Below are 18,410 nucleotides of genomic sequence, written 5' to 3' on the forward strand. Positions count from 1 at the left end.
AACTAAAACAAAACTTCCTGCAACCCAGTCTAAACATCTCCCAAGGATAGTTTGGATTTGTTCCGATTTTCAAACTAATCAAAAATACTGTTCTAGAGACTAAAAAAAAAGTAAGTTTTAGAAATAAAAACACTTACGTGTTTTTATTTCTAAACATGTGTATAAGCAACATGTGTATAGACCTTTAATGAAAATAATTACTTATTTTTTGCTGTATCTTTTTCGAACTTCGTTTCTTTGCTGCCAGATCTCTCACTCTTTTTCAGCAAGAGTAATTGGATAGCATTCAGTTTGTTGATCACTTGTTGATTCAGCATTTTTTTTTTTGTAGATTTTCACGTATCATTTAATTTTGTTAATTAGAAAGCTAATAAAAGTGTAAATTTGTGCTTTATACCTTCAATTTTATAGCCTGTGGATAATATTCATCAGATTTTCACTTATTAAAATTGGCATTTAATAGAATCCAAATTCAATTAGCAAATGTGATCACAATAACCAGCACTTACTATAATTGTTTTATGACACCAGCATAAAAATAAATAAATGCTGGCTCGTTCAGATTATTTATGTTCAAATTTTTGACACTCTATTGTATTAGGAAAGATCTTTTCTGTTTCTGTAAGCTGTGTATAGTATTTTATGAATTCCAGCATAAAATGATATTATACATAAAATATTATGCTTTGGTCTGCTCAATCAGCATTTTCATAATTCATTACAAACAATTATTTCAACACAGGTACTGAAATAGTTTGAGAAAATAACACACCACTGCATTATGTTTTTCTTTATGACAGGGGACACTTTCTATCCAGCAACAGTGACAATGCAGAGACAAAAGGAGAAAGGCTCTTTAGAAATTATATTTATCTGAAAGTCAGTTTAAAGTAACTTGTCAAATAGCATTTTTAATTCATTAACATCAGTAAGAAGTATTTTGCCATATAGTGCAAAGAAGCCACAGGCTTTGCTGTGGCTTCTTTCCACTATATGGACTGGACCTTTCCGTATCCAGTTCATTTTTGTCATTGATCCAAAAGCCTAGATATTTAATGTTGTCAACTCTCTCTCTCTCTCTCTCTCTCTTTCTATCAGCCTTCCTTTTTTTGCATGAGAAGAGGTGTTGGCATTGTCCCATTAAGTACCATGAGCTTAGCCTTGTTGACATTAATCCTGAGGCCCATTCTTTCACTTTCCTCACTCACATGATAGAGGAGTAACTGTTAGTCCTGCATATTAGTTGTACGAAGTGCAGTGTCATCTGCATGGTGAAGGCTGTTAATCACTCTGCCAATAACAGGTATTTCTTCATTTCTTCCATCTAACACTCTCTTGAAGATGACATCTGAGTAAATTTAAACAAGAGGAGGGAGAGTACACATCCTTGCCTCACTCCAATACCTGGGCACAAAATAGCGCTTCTCTTGTACACAGTCCTTCCCTAAATCCAAACTGTGCATTGTCCATCGACTGCTCACAATTACTGAAAATCTGATTTTTAATCATTTTTAGGAACATTTTGAGGAATTGGCTCATCAAGCTGATTAGTCTGAAGTCTCCACAAGTCCTGATGTTTAGTTTTTTGTGAAGAGTGATGAACGTTGATGTCAGCCAGTCCTGGGGGATGTTGCCCGTGTCGTAAATTCTGTTAAATAATTCAACAAGAATGTCGGTGTTTTTGTAATCAAGCACTTTGACTATTTCCACCGTAATTACATCAGGTCCTTTGGCTTTTCTCTTCTTCACTGATTTAATCACCCTCTCCACCTCAGATCTTAGGATGGATGGTCCTACCACTGCATCATTGCTGTCATCTAACTCACATTCACTGTTAGCAAAAAGGTCTTTTATGCATTTAGTCCACATGGACAATTTTTCTGATTCTTCCAAGATAATCTCACCTTTGTCCTTTTGGACTGAAGTTGGTTGCTTCCTTTAATTAATTCCTGAAATCTCTTTAATTTTTTTGTGAAGACTGAAATCATCATGCTTTTCTTGCAGTGCTTCTACTTATCTGCATTTTTCTTTGATCCAGCTCTCTTTAGCACCTTTAATTTTGTTCTTAATCAGTCTATTCACCTCCTTGTACCTTAGTACATTGCAGTTCTTAAATGTTCTGCACTTCTCTATGAGTGGCAAAATTTCACCTGTTATCCAGTCATTCTTCTTCAACCAAATACGGAGGATGCGGAAAGGTCAGGAAATGACCACCGCATATCCTGGAGCAATATGGCCTTAGTTGCTAATGATCTTAAAAACCAAATAACAAACAATAACATTCTTCTTCGGACATTTCTCATAACCTAGAAGAGATGATACTAACTCTGAAATGAGCAAAGTTCTATGTCTGTGCAGTGTGTTGTTGAGACATGTTGATATGAATATCTTGGAAACTGCAACCCTGCTTGAGCTTCCATGTGTGACTGCCTTGGGTATATCAATACTGATCCAAATAATATCCAACCAATGGAAATCCTGTGGTTGGAAACAGCTCACTGATAAGACTTGTGCAGGGTGACAGAACAACTACAGTCAGCCAAAGAGCAACCCAGTACAACAGTGATAAGTGATAATGGAAGAGGAATTTCATAACACAATTTCACACTGATGGGAGGACTAGAATACGGCAAAAACAAGTCCATGGACCCATCTTGACAGATGTCAAGGAGTGTAATGCAGTATAATGGCACAGTGATGGAAGGACCAGAATTCAGAAAAAAAAAACCCGAGCCCATTCCACCATGTGTCAAGAAATGCAGGTTGGTAGTGGTGGTGGTGGTGTTATGGTGTTGGGAGTGTTTCCTACTGAACCCTCCCCAAAACAGCTACAATTACTCAAATGAGTTGTTTAAATTTTGTAAACTAGCAACTATATACTAAAATGAGGAAAAAATGCCATAAGGCATTAACAAAGAGATAACAATACAATAATAATATTTGCAGCTCACCTACCAACACTGCGACCACCACATTGATCTAGAATTACTTCAACACGTTCTTTTACATCTAATGGGAAATTATCATCTTTCAGCAAAGCAGGGTAAGCACATAAAGTCAACACCTATAAAACAAACAGAAAGTGCATATAAAACTCCACTTTACTGATAGGCATCTCAAAAGGACTATAACAGGGACAAATGACAGGCAAGACAATTAAATACATCATAAAATAAGTTTACATTGTTAAGGAACGTGGTACACAAAATTAATGAATGGAAAGACCCAGAAGAAGTCTCAGGTAGGGAGTAAAGGAGCTATAGCTTCTCTTAATCAAAATAATGTGGATTTTTTCCCAGAACACTTCTTTAGTAGCACCTCCCCCTTTTAAGTGCTTTAGCCCTTTGCAAAATCCTGTGACTACCCCTAAGAAAAACTAAACATAAAAATGTTATAATATAAAAAATAAGTAATCTATTCCTCAGTTGTGTACAACTGCTGAGAGAAATACTATTTTTTCATTATTTCTTTCTATAACATTGAATTATATTGTTATACTGTTATTCATATTATTGTAGCAATTCAAGTCATGTGCCACAGCTACATTTGAAACAATAGGTAGGTGCTGCAGCACTCTTACCTGCTTTCTCTGCTTCTGCTTTTCTACCAACAAAGTTTAGCAATTTCTGCAGAGAAATTGCTAAACTCCGTTGACATCATTTTTGCCATCTACCTAGCTCTTAATCCCCTAGATTCTCAAACTGGTGCACAACGTATCATTTTTAGGATAGATGAAACCAAATTTATACACAGAAAAAAAAGTACCAGTTGAATAAGAAATAAAAGAAAAAGCTACAAAGAACTGCTGCAAGCACAAGAGCATATAAGTTTTCAGGAAAAATAAAAAAACGCCATCACAACTTGGGGCTCATTGAATGGAGTGTATTGGGTATGGTAGAAGATGGCTTTCGAAGAGCATTAATACTCATGGTATTGATTACACTTGGTTAGGAAAAACAAGTATGATGTCAGTAAATCAGCTTTATCTTTAGCCAAGGATGCACTAGAACCATCACATTGTAACAGAGGTGGGAGTATAGATGGACAAAAACAACTACTTTATAGCTTTGGCCAGAAAGTAGAAGCCTATCACTTCGACAGGAGATTTCTTCCTTTAGACTGTTCAGAAAGAGCTTGGATTGATTAGTAATTGATTTAAAATTGTTGTGAGCTTTAGTGTGAGCAGAAAAATTAAGCTGAAAATTTGAATACAAGCCAACTGAAATATGCATTCTTTTCCTGAACAGCATTATCACATTTATTGGAAAACCAAAGTTTAGATAAAGGACAAGATTTTAGGGAAGAATACAGAATAAAATAATTCTTCCCTAGATGAATAATTTCTGAGAAAAATTAGGATTAAAATATTTAAAGTTTAATTTAAAATCTTCTGAATCTTGATTGGATTATAGTAATCCACCCTAAGAAATATAGGAAGAGAAATCATGCAGATCATTAGCATTAGCTGAGACATATGATGAAAGAAAGCAAGCTTATAGAGCATAGCCAAAACAAAAACCTTTTCATTTCAGCCATCTGGTCACTCCAAATGTTTGTCTAATTCAGCCTTAAATTTATTTGAGCTATCAACTTCCACAACAACAGATGGAAGTCTGTTCAAGCAATCAACTACTTGCTGGCTAAAGATAAACTTCTGTACATTTATTCTACAACTGCCTTTCCTCAATTTGAATCTATGCCCCTTCAGGTTCTAAATCTCAGCAAGTGGAAGTATCACATCGGCATTGAACCTGCTCAAACCATTCAAAGCCTTATACATCTCAATCAGATCACTTCACAGGTGCCTAGTCTCCAGATGCTGCAACTAACAGAATTTATGCCACTCCTGGTAAGAGAACCCCTTTGTTCCTTTCACCAATCTTGTTGCCCTTCTCTGTACTCTTTCTAGCAACTCTACATCCTTCCTAAAATGAGGCCTCCAGACCTGTACACAGTACTAAAGGTGTGGCCTGACCATTGCCTTATACAAAGGTATAACCTCCTTGTCTGTGCTAGCAAAATTGCTATATATCATTGAAAAGACTCCATGACCTGTTCTGGCAGCCCATCTGCACTGCTCAGAGAACTTCATATCTGACTGCACAATTACCCCCAGGTCTTTTTCATGCTCCACCTCCCTGAGTGTAGTACCACACAGTTGGTACATTTCTCTTGGATTACTGCTACCCATATGCAATACTTTGTATTTGTCAATAATTAACTTCAGTTGCCACTTCTCAGCCCATGTACCTAACTTTTCTAGATCCTGTTGCAGTGGCATACTATCTTTACTATTATTAACAACTCTGCCAACCTTTGTATCATCTGAAAACTTGGACATTGAGCCTGATATACCCTCATCAATATCATTAATAAATACACAAAACAACAATAGGCCAAGCACTGAACCCTGTTGGACTCCGCTAATAACATTAGTCCACGTAGAGCAGTGTCCATTTATTACCACCCTCTGCCATCTCCCACTTAAAAATCCCTTTATCCACTACAGCAACTTGCCTTTAATGCCATTGCATTCAAATCTGTACAGCAGTCTTCCATATGAAACAGTATCAAAAGCTTTCCTGAAATCCAAGTGTATGATATCAAAATTATTTTTTGCATCGAGCTCTTTTGTGACCACATCATAGTATCCAATAAAATTGGACATACAAGACTTCCCCTTAACAAACCCATACTGTGTCTGAACTATTACTGCAGTCTTGTCTAGGTAATCCTGCATCACTTCTTTAACCAGTGACTCTGGAACAGAAGTTAAACTAACAGGTCTATATTATTTGCGCACCCTTTGAACCCCCTTTGTGAATTGCGTATACATCTCCACATCTCCAGTCCATGGGACCCCCCCCCCTGAATCTAACGATGCTCTCATAATTATGGCCAAGGGTTTACTTACTTCTGTCGCTGCCTCCTTCAATATAACTGGATAGATTCCATCTGCCCCAGGTGCCTTTTTTATGTTTAACTTCAACAATTTCTCCTCCACTTTTCTCTCTGTTATTACAAAATCATTTAGCTCTCTGTTAGCGTTTAGTAAATTTCTGTCCTCTCCTAACTTACAGAATTCCTCATGTGTGAATGTAGAGGCAAAATACTAATTCAGTTTGTCAGCTATCTGAGCAGGATCATCAACACTCAAATCACCAATATCAAATGGACCAATCTGATTCATCCCCTTCCTTCTAGAGTTAACATAAGTAAAGAGGTCTTTGTTGTTTTTCTTTGCATCCTTTGCCAAGGATTTCTCATTATCAGCCTTTGTGTGCCTAACCTCCTTTGTGACTTGATTACAGATTAGCTTATATATGCCATAGGCTTCTGTGTCACCTGCTAATTTATATGCATCCCACGCAGTTTTCTTCTCTGCTAGAAGCCTTATTAGTTCATTTGACATCCATTTAGGCCTAAATCTTGAACAGTATGTCTTAGTTGGTATGAAAAGTGTAGCAGCTTCTAAGATTAATTCCCTGAAGTCCTTCCATTTAGAATTCACTGTTTTTAACATCATCATTTGATCCCACTGTACAGAATTCAAAAACTGCCTGAGACCACCTTTACGAAAACAAAAACCCTTCCCTTTACCCTTGATGGTAGGTATATCTTTAAGTAAATCCCACATCAGCAGACTGTGATCACTATAACCTAGTGGTTCCTTTATCTGCAAATTCCTAATGCATGTGTCATCACTGCTGATAATCAGATCAAGAGTATTACTCCCTCTGGTTGCCCCTCAAACATGTTGCTGTAGAAAACCATCCTCCAATAAATCCACAAAAGCCTTGCTAGTGTGTGAGTGACCAACCCACAAGTTCCAGTCAATATCTGGAAAGTTAAATTTTCCCATTACAAGACATTCTGATTTACTGGTCCACTCAATTTCTCTACACAATTGTTCATTGTGCTTATCAGAGTCATTAGGCCTATAACAAACTCCTGCTCTCAATTTCCCTTTCCCAGTGTTTACGTTGCACCAAACTGAATCACCATTGCACTGTCCACCCATGTCAACTGGATGCTGTTCCTTAATTGTGAGTAATTGTGCAGTCAGACATGAAGTTTTCTGAGCAATGCAGACAGGCTGCCAGTGCAGGTCATGGGGTTTTGTCAATGATATACAGGAATTTTGCTAGCAGGGAAAAGGAGGTGATTGTCCCTCTGTATAAGGCAATGGTCAGGCCACGCCTTCTGTACTGTATACAGGTCTGGAGGGCTCATTTTAGGAAGGATGTAGATTTGTTTGAGCGTGTACAGAGAAGGGCAACAAGATTGGTGAGAGGAATGAAGGGATCCTCTTACCAAGAGAGGCTTAAGTTCTGCAAATTGCAGTGGCTGGAGACTAGGCACCTGCAAGGTGATCTTATTAAGGTGTAGAAGTCCTTGAATGGGTTGAGCATGCTAAATTTTGATGGGATTCTTCCACTTATTCAGATTACAAACCTAAGAGGGGGGGGGGCATAAATTCAAATTGAGGCCAGACAGATGTAGAATAGATGTGTGGAAATTTGCCTTTAACCAGTGGGTAGTTAATTTCTGGAACAAACTTTCATCTGTCGTTGTGGAAGTTGATAGGTTAAATAAATTTAAAGAGGAACTGGACAAACATTTAGAGGGAATTTTGTACAGTTTTTTTATTTTTTTGTTTTTTTTATTTTTTTGGCTGATGCGGCATACACTTGCTTTCTTGCATCACATGCCACTACTACTACTTAGATTTTGTGTGTGTTAACTAACAGCATAACTCCTCCTCTCTACCTATCCTCTCTGTCCTTTCTGTACACATTGCACTCCCCAAATTCCAATTCTGCACTGTTTATATCTGTGTGACTTCATGTATCTGATATCCCAAAAATATCTGCCTTTGATGCCTTGGTCAGCACTTTAAAATCAACAAATTTATTTACTATACTTCTAGCATTGGTGTACATGCAAGTATACATGCACCTGTTCTTACTCTTAGTTACCCTAACACAGCCCATGTATTTATGTTCCATGATCCCCCCGGGGGCTCACATCTGGTGAGTATGGGCTTGGCACACCCAGGGTCCTGAACTGGATATCATCATTCTTCTCTTTCTTGGTGATTCCCTTCTACTTTTGACTCTCTATTCCTCTCTCTCTCTCTCTCTCAGGGTTACTCGGGAACTTTTTTTTTTCCTGGTGCAGCATAAGCCTTAGGCTTCCTTGCATCATATGGATAATAATAATAATAATGATGACTTCCAGCAGCTCTTTGAAGCCCAGCAACTTGCTCTCTAGGCTGCCGCTCGTTACAATAGAAGCAGTGCAAAAATCGCTTTCGCCTCTGCCTGCAACTACTGTTAATCTTTAAGCCTGTGAATCCCCCTAAGCCAGCAGTTTTCCGACCCACCTAACACTGCCCCAATAGCATCAGAAAATATTTTTGCACCCTTTCTATTTAAGTGTATCCCACCCCTGTAGAAAACAGTCTCTCCTGTTAGCAAGCACAGACCACACTGAAAAAATTCTACCTTACGAGCCTTGCACAATCTCTCCAGGGCCGAATTAATTGACAAGGCTCTCATCATATACTCCCTCCTATCGTGTCTGGGCAGAATTGCAGACACTTTCAAATTCAACCTTAGCTCGTGACTGTTTTTCAACATTCACCTCTACTTGTTAAGAGTAAGAGATCTGCAGATTTACTTAAGATCATTAATGCCAACGTGTACAACAATATCACCTTTTGTGCCCTTAAAAGATATCTGCTCTACAACGTCATCAACTTTTGTCCCCCTGGCAGACATACCCTGGTCCTGTTCCACCTATCCTTTTTGCATAATATATTCCCTGTCTCCCTGACAACAGAGTCACCAACAATAACCAGTTGCTGTGAGACCAGTGCATTCTGCCATGGGGATTGCCACTGTGTTGCCTGATGCACAGGAGTGAGCTCTGGCAACAGCTGCCTAAGTGAGCTTAGGCAGCTGTTGTTGTTGTCGGTGGTGATTTAGAGATTTATTAGGCGCATCGGCAACTATGGCCATAGTGCGCCAGAGTTGGGCAGCTGAGAGCTTGATGGGCCTTCTTATTAATTTCTTCAAGGCCATCAACCCTATGCCTCAAACTATCAATCATAGACATTGATCAGAATGCTGAGGTGGTGCCTAATTTCCTCACAGTCTCTGCACCTAGCACACACAAAGACTTCCTCCTTGGCTAGATCATGTCCTGTTCTGATCTGAGGCTGAGAATGACCATGAAAGATAGGCTTCAATGGAAAAGAAACCATCACCAAGTTGTGATCTGAGGTGCCAAGAGGATCACGAACATTGACTATGTATTTGAAGGGTTGTATAGGTGATGCAGAGATCAAGAATATCGGATGTGTGGTTAGGCCAGTCAACAGATAAAACCACAAGTTGTAAGGTCAGCAAGAAAGCTACTTTACCACTTTTTCTGCCACTGTGGTGAACTCGAGGAGTCGGAGGTGATCTGACGGCAGGTTTGGTTTGGTTGTGAATGATCACACGGGAACCATTTGATAATATGGCAGGTGCGTGCAGAATTTATAGTTCTGCCTTTGTTATTTGTTGTTATTTGGTTTTTTTTTAGGAGCATTAGCAACTAAGGCCATATTGCTTCAGGGATATGCGGTGGTCATTTCCTGACCTTTCCGCATTCTCCGTATTTGGTGGTCAAGGGCTCAAACCCCGGTCTGATCAAGAAGCGTGTGCTACGCACTACTGCTCCTGCCCACCTGGCAACGGAGGCACCTTCCACCTTTGTGTAGGGTCATTAGGGTGTTCGCTGTAACTCAGTGATGCGAGGAACTCTAATGGGGAATTTTCACTCCATGATTCACTTATTCGGTCTCAGGAGGGGATAACAAAATTTCTCCCAGGGTTTTTCATCCAGAAAAACTAGCAAATTGACCAGAGAACCCATGAAATTTAAGGATATAACACACATGTAGATGAAATTATTCTCAGATGGCCCTGACAGTTTTCTTTTTAAGATCAATAATAATCACAAAAGCCTCAAAATCCTGACCAGCTAGGTCCATTTAACTAGAAAACTGTAGCTATCTACAGTTGTGAACATTAAAATCACCAAGGAAAATTACCTCACTGTTAGAAAAGTTAAACTGAAGAAAGTCAAAAAGTTCTGAATGCCTTCTAGAGTTGAGGGAACAATGGGAGACAACACGAATTTGACAGAATGGAATAAAGAGATCCCGGATTAGGAAGTCACTGACAAGGAATATCAGAGCGGACATTCGAAAAAAGTACCATCTTCAAAATTAAGGAATCGTGGGGCGAATAATTAAGGCAGCTGAGATGAAAGATTTTAGAACGCGATATCACAGGCCCACAGAGAAGAGGTTTTAAAATTTTTAAGAAATTACAACTAAACACAAATGATCAAATAAAAACCAATTCCATCTCCCAAGCAGAATGGAAGCAACACTATTCCAAACTATGGTATAACCCAGGCACTACGGAATTGGAAGATTAATCTGTGATAACCAAAGATGAAGAAAATATAACAATGGAAGAACTAGAGTTAATATTACAAAAATCAAAAAACCGAAAAAGTCCAGCATAGACAATTTGAATGTAGAACTATTTAAATATGGGGGCACCTTACTAAAAAATGCACTACTAAAATTAGTTAACATCATATGGCATAAGCAACAGATACCCAATGATTGGGAACCCTAACAACTACAAAGGGATAACACTGCTGTCAACTGCTGCAAAGCTATACTCTAATATACTAAAGAATAAACTTAATAAATACAGTGAACAATTCTTAGAAGAAGAACAATGTGGGTTCAGAAAAGGGAGAAGCACAATGGATGCCATTTTCTCACTACAACAAATTTTGGAGAAAAGAAGAGAATTCAATCTACCAACATTTCTGCTCTTTATTGATTATGAAAAAGCATATGACAATGTAAACCAGGAAAAACTTTGGCAGATTCTACGTGAAGAAAATATCCCAACCCAACTCCGGAAAGCGATCCGAAGCCTATATAAAAACTCAAAAGTCTGTATAAAATATTCTAATGGCCAACTATCAGACCCAATTAACACCAATAAAGGAGTGAAGCAAGGATGTGGACCATCACCAAATTTATTTAATATCTACATCAATAAAATTCTTAAAAAATGGAAACAAGCAATTAACAACGGAATACAGTTGAACAACAGGAATAAAATCCAAACTATATTATATGCTGATGATCAAGTAATAATTGCAAAATCCGAAGATGGACTACAGATAGCGGCAAATGAACTTTAATAGAATAGGTAAAAAGTACGAGTTGAAAATCTTCACCTCAAAATCAAAATCAATGGGATTATGTGGAAAAAACATACAGGGAGTCAAAATTGTTATTGATGATAAAATAATAGAACAAATATCTGACTTCACCTATTTGGGAAATTTAATATCAAATGAAGGGAAAGACATCCACACTAAACTACAAAAATATAATAAAATGAATGGAACGATTACACGAATGACAATTGAAACAAAATTACGACTGCACAACATCACTTCAAAACCAGCCCTCTTCTACAGCTGTGAGACTTGGGCCATAAATAAGAAAGATGCACACAAACTAGAAGCAGCACAAATGAGATTTTTATGACCATTAGGCTTTACAAGACTATACCACCAAAGAAATTTAGATATCCGAGAGAAATTAAAAGTAGATAACATAGTAAATGACATAAAACGGTATCAAGAAAAATGGATCAGCCACATAGAAAGAATGAACCCAAACCGGATCCTAAAATTAGCCTTTAACTACAAACCTACAGGCAAGAGAGATGTTGGTCCACCAAGACAACGATGGCGAGATCAAGACCACCTCCAAGAGCAAAACGGAACAGGTCTTAAAAGACCTAAGCCGGACCAAGTTCATGATGATGAGATGAAGGATGGTTGAGAAAACCAATATTTGAATACGGCATACAAAAGAATATAGCTAATCTTCATATAATCTACAATTGTTTACCTGTATAACTTCATTAATGTCATTTTAAACTGACAGTGATCTTGCAAGTGATCTCAGGTATGTTCCATCTCCTGCACAACACGACTGAATCAAATGCTCTGTTAAAGCCACAATAAACAATGTTAAAGCTATTTCTACAACATCCAATTCCATTACGATAGAATCACCAGTGATTCTATCGTAATACTTTATCAGGGGAGTTAAACAATATTTTAACCAAAACAACTAAGTCTGTGACGTGTTAGTAAACTGAATGTATTCTGATTGATTTGCCAGGATGTTATACGTTCTACCTCAATGTTTAGAAATATGTACTGTATTACAAAACGATAGCGTAGTACTACACTGTGAATAAAACAGAATAACAACAACGTTATTAGTGCCATATAGAACGTTATTAGTGTTATTAATAACACTAATAACTAACTAACGTTCTTGTTAATAACAAGAACGTTATTAGTGTTGGATTTTCGTATTTAATTATTTAAAAAAAAAAAAAAAAACTAACCTGTAAATATAAACGTCGAACAACAAAAACTAAATCCAATTTCGGAAAATGCATAATTTGTGATAAGAAACTGTTCTTGCGGTCGGCGTTTTTGTGTTTTGGCTCATAGCCAAAAAAAAAAGGTTAAATGTTGTACATGTAGTGGCTACCATAGCAACACGAGGCCCGCAGCTCTTGTAAAGTCGAGTACCGAACAGAAATAAAAACAATTTCCTTATTTTTTAAAAGTATTTTTTCAAACCCACGAAAATCGTATAAAAAAAAAAAAAAAAAGAATTTACAAATATTCAAAAAAGGTGTCGGTACACTTTTTCACATTGACGCTTGTAAAAGCTGCCGCTGTGAAACACACGAGCCACTTGAAAACAAATTTCGTTATGGAAGTGACAACCTCCATAACGAAATTTGTTATGGAGGTTGTCAACTATTGCAACAACAGGGTACTTGACACCCACAGATGAATAAGCCAACAAGCCTCGAAACTGTGCCGTCTGGGTGGTGGTAACCGCTGAGAATAATAAGTAACATTGGTCTTCTCCACTGGTGAAGCGTTACTTATTCAAAGCAGAGCAATACCTCGACCACTCGTTATGAAGGTACCACAATATGGTGAAAGGAATCACTTTCACACAGAGGTGAAAGTGATTCTTGCACTGCTTCTATTGGAATAAGCAGCAGCCTGGAAAACAACATGCAGGGGATTTCAGAGACTGCTGGGAGTCATTGTGGTACAGGTAAGCACATGGGCTGTGTTAGGGTAGCTAAGAATACAAGTATACAAGTATACTTGTAGCAAGTATACAAGCACCTGTTAGGGTACAGGTGCTTGTATACTTGCGTGTACACCAATGCTAGGAGTTTCGTAAATAAATTTGATTAATTTGAGGTATTGCTCAAAACATCAAAGGCAGATATTGTTAGGATATGAGAGACATGGTGTCACACAGATATAAGGAATGCAGAACTGCAATTTGGGGAGAATAGACAGGATAGGAATGGAGGAGGGGTTATGCTATTAGATAAGAAACACATAAAATCCAAGGAGGTAGAGCCAGTCGACATCGCTGTACAGTGCAGTGTCCAGTCAGTTTGGTGTGACATAAGCATTGGGACATCAAAATTGAGAGTAGGAGTGTGCTATAGGCCTATTGACTCTGATTAGTATAATAAGAAACTGTACAGGGAAATAGAGTGGACCAGTAAATCAGAGTCTTATAATGGTGAATTTTAATTTCCCGGATATTGAATTTGTGGGTTGGTCACTCACACACTAACAAGGCTTTTGTGAATTTATTAGATGATTGATTTCTATATCACCATGTTCGGAAGGCAACTAGGGGGAGTAATACACTTGATCTGATTATCAGTAGAAATTCTTCATGCATTAAGAATCTGCAGATAAAGGAACCACTAGGTGGCAGTGATCACAGTGTGCTGAAGTGGGATTTACTCAAAGAGGTAACTATTATCAGCGGTAAAGGAAGGGTTTTTGCTTTCGTAAAGGCGACTACGGTGGTCTCAGACAGTATTTAAATTCTATACGCTGGGACCAACTGATGATGTTACCAACAGCAAATTCAAAATGGGAAGCATTCAAACAATTTATCTTGGAAGCTACTAGGCTTTACATACCAATTTAGAAATATTGTTCAAGATTTAGGCCTAAATGGATGTCAGATAAACTAATTAGACATGTGACAGAGAAGAAAAATGCATGGGATACATTTCAATTAACATGTGACACAGAAGCCAACCTCGGGCGGTCACATCTGGTGAGTATGGGCTTGGCACACCCAGGGTTCTGAGCTGGATATCATCATTCTTCTCTTTTTTGGTGATTTCCCCCCCCCCCTCTCTCTCTCTCTCTCTCTGTCTCTCTCAGGGTACCTCTGGAATTTTTTTTGGCTGGTGCAGCATAAGCATCAAGTTTCCTTTCACCATATGGCTAATAATAATAATAATAGATATAAGCTGGTTTGTAACCACGTTACAAAGGAGGTTAGGCAGGCGATGGCGGATTACGAGAAATCTTTGGCAAAGGATGCAAAGAAAAACAGCAAACAGTTCGTTACCTATGTAAACTCTAAACGGACGGGGATGAATCAAATGGGTCCACTGGATATCGATGGTTCAACTATTGTTGATCCTGCTCAGGTGGCTAGCAAACTAAATGAGTATTTTGCATCTACATTCACACATGAGGAGTTATTCAGGGAGGGGAATGCCAGAGGTGAACTAAACTCTGGCAGTGAGCTAGATGTTGTAACAACTGTGAGGAAAGTGGATGAGAAATTGTTGAAGATAAACATAAGAGAGGGACCTGGAGTGGATGGAATCTATCCAGTTATATTAAAGGAGGCAGCAAAGGAAGTAAGCAAATCGTTAGCCATAATTACGAGAGCTTCCTAGAACTAAGGGGAGATACCCACGGACTGGAGATGTGTAAATATGACTGCAATTCACAATGGAGGATCAAATGGCAACACAAGTAATAGACCTATTAGTTTAACGTCTGTTCCAGGGAGATTAATGGAGGCATTGGTTAAAGAATTACTGCAGAATTATCTAGACAAGACTTCAGTTATAGCTCGGACACACTGTGGGTTTGTTAAGGGGAAGTCTTGCCTGACCAATTTGGTTGGATACTATGATGTGGACACAAAGAAACCGGATGCAGGAAATAACTTTGATATCATATATTTTGATCTTATAAAGGCTTTTGATACTGTTGGAAGACTGCTGCACAATTTGGAGCAGTTCGGCATTTGAGGCAAATTGCTGCTATGGATAAAGGGATGGTTGAGTGGGAGAAGACAGAGAGTGGTAATCAATGGACACTGCTCTTCGTGAACTAATGTTATAAGTGGAGTCCCTCAGGGTTCAGTTTTGGGTCCATTGCTGTTTTCTGTATTTATTAATGATATTGATGATGGTATATCAAGCTTAATGTCCAACTTTGCAGACGATACGAATGTTGGCAGAGTTGCGAATGACACTAATGACAGTATGCTGTTGTAACAGGATCTAGAAAAGTTGAGCAGATGGGCTGAGAGGTGGCAAATGAAGTTTAGCATTGACAAATGTAAAGTACTACATATGGGAAGCAGTAACCCCAGAGTAACGTATCAACTTTGTGGTACTATACTGACAGTGGTAGAGAATAAAAAGGACCTGGTGGTGATTGTACAGGCAGATATGAAGTTTTCTGAGCAGTGCAGACGGTCTGCAAGAGTAGTTCATGGTGTCTTGTCAATGATATACGGGAATTTTTCTAGTAGTGTTAAGGAGGTGATTATCACCTTGTATAAGGCGGTAATCAGGCCACACCTTGAGTACTGTATACAGGTCTAGTGGCCCATTTTAAGAAGGATGTGGAGCTGTTGGAACGAGTACAGAGAAGGGCAACAAGATTAGTGAATGGAACAAAGGGGTGCTCTTACGAAGAAAGGCTTAAGTTTTGTAGATTACAGTGTTTGGAGACTAGGCACCTGCGAGGTGATCTGATTGAGGTGTATAAAGCCTTGAATGGTTTGAGCATGCTCAATGCTGATGGGATTCCTCCTCTTGCTCAGAATAATCACCTGAGAGGGCATAAATTGAAATTGAGGAAAGACTAGACTGTTTTAGGATAGATGTGCGGAAGTTTGCCTTTAGCCAGCGGGTAGTTGATTGGTAGAACAGACTTGCATATTTTGTTGTGGAAGTTGATAGCCTAAATAAATTTAAGGCTGAGCTGGACAGGTATTTGGAACGAATGGAGGGGTCAAACCGGAGCTTTTTTTGGCTGATGCTGCATAAGCTTGCTTTCTTGCATCGTGTGCCTCTACTAATGCTAATGCTAATGCTAATATGAGCTATAATTAAAACGATGCCAATTATAAAACTAACCCCATCTGGTGAGTATGGGCTTGGCACACCCAGGGTCCTGAGCTGGATACCATCATTCTTTTCTTTCTTGGTGATTCCCTTTTACTTCTGACTGTTGTTTTCTCTCTCTCTTGGGGTAATTCAGAATTTTTTATTTTATTATTATTTTTTTTTTCGGCTGGTGCAGCATAAGCCTCAGGCTTTCTTACACTATATGGCTAGTAACAATAATAATAGTGATAATAATATCGACTTGAATAGTTCACTACAAACAAAACATGGTACAAAGGGACTGACCAGTTCAATAGTGAATCTTAAGTGTAGTCACATGTTTTATGCAAAATAATTGCCTTAATTTATGGAAGAAGATGCACAACTGCTTCCTCTAAAGAAAAAAAAGGTATATTGAAAACCGTTCTCGGGTATGGGGGAGCGCAAATCGAATCATAAGTACGACTGAAAATCGCATTATAAGAACATAATAAGTGATTGGGAATTTTGCTCCGGGGTCGATCGCCTCCTTTCCCAGTCCACCCCTGCTCAAACCTGTAAAATAGACGCGCGCGCCGACTTGACGAGGGTATCGAAACAAAAGTATATTTTTGTCATCCGTGTTATTTATAATTTAAAAATCGCAAATATTTTGTATATTTCAAAATCTAAACCGGCATGCGTGTAATAGTAACCCGGGAAATACAATAATTTTTTGAGGTGGGGAAACGTTGAATAGAGATTTTGATGATTTCATGCCGAAAATGGTTTTATTGAAACCATATTCCTACACAAGCTTATTAAAACTGACTTGGGGATTTACATTTTATGATTCGGCTCGGAGCCGAATATCGTGAGCAGGGGTGGGCAAGCTTTATAAATGGCAGGCCAAATAAAATGTCTGTGAAATACACGCTGATCAGATTTTTTTTTAGCTTTCCGCGATTGTTAGGATCATTAAAATGACATACATCGATGAGCCAAAACATTATGACCAGCGAGTCGTTATGCAAATCGAAGCAACTGCAGGTGAACTACGACGCGAGTCTAGACACAGTATCAAAAAACACCTGATACTGAGTTCCGTTAATCAGGGTTACTCTTGTTCTTCTGATGGGAATGGCAGATGGCTTAAGCGAGTTTGACAAAGGCGAAATTGTAATGGCCAGACGACTTGGTCAGAGAATATCCGAAACAGCACAGCTGGTGGGATGCTCACGGTCAGCCGTGGTTAGTACCTACCGAAAGTGGTCTGAGGAGGAAAAACCCACGAACCGCCGGCAAGGTGTTGGGCGACCACGGCTCATCGATTCTCGAGGTGAGCAAAGACTCTCCAAGCTAGTACATGGCAACAGAAGGGCGACTACGGCGCAACTCGCCACTCTGGCTGAGTAGTCGGTCTCAGGCGAAGAAAGCAAGGTTCCCCCCCAGTGGGCGTTGAGCCGTTTAGCTAAATTCGTAACATCCTGAATAAAGACAAATATGCGAACATCTGCTGTGGAATAGTTATCTATGGTGGTAGATGACTATTCCACATCAATTCATAAAATAGTCTGAATTGTCTCAATTGCCTAAAACTTGCACATGTACAAGTGAGATAAACTTTTCATGATGATGGCAGCAGCACCATGAACTGCAGTACAATAATTGAAAAGTCCTAAGCAGAATTTCAGAATTTTCGAATATACCAGATCCCATTACCTTTTGGAGTCGTTACGTGGATGATATATTTGTAGTTATTCCCAGAGATTTGGGAATAACTACAAACACGTAGTTATTCCCAAATAACTACCATAATTGGACACCCTGGTCCTACATGAGGGCACCCGCCTGAGAACAACACTCTATAGCAAGCCAATGGGTGCTGGCCAATTTACCCACTACCGGTCAGCACACACGTGCAGCCATCTTCTCGGCACTGCGCAGGCCTTGTTAACTCACACCTGGACCCACTCTAGTTCTGCAGATGAGAGACCCACCGAGATTGCTAGGGTCAAGACAGATCTTACGAGATGTGGCTGTCCCACCAATTCTCTGGAT

At 38.8% G+C, this 18,410-nt stretch overlaps 1 protein-coding gene across 3 annotated transcripts in view; it reads right to left on the reverse strand.

The window, feature by feature from the left end:
- LOC150078639 (alanine aminotransferase 2-like) overlaps positions 1–18,410 on the reverse strand; it is a 105,303-nt gene that overhangs the window by 56,403 nt on the left and 30,490 nt on the right. The window contains exon 3 of one of the 3 annotated variants that reach the window (XM_090383673.1): positions 2,956–3,064. The exons of 1 other annotated variant lie outside the window; for it this stretch is intronic. In XM_090383673.1, coding sequence (XP_090239799.1) covers positions 2,956–3,064 — 109 coding nt within the window. Of the gene's footprint in view, positions 1–2,951; positions 3,065–18,410 lie in introns of all 3 variants that reach the window. One more of the 3 variants, XM_090383672.1, reaches the window with a different exon arrangement.

This window comes from Mastigoproctus giganteus, chromosome 10 (assembly GCF_048544385.1).
Source record: "Mastigoproctus giganteus isolate SK-2022 chromosome 10, ASM4854438v1, whole genome shotgun sequence".
Classification (NCBI taxonomy): domain Eukaryota; kingdom Metazoa; phylum Arthropoda; class Arachnida; order Uropygi; family Thelyphonidae; genus Mastigoproctus; species Mastigoproctus giganteus.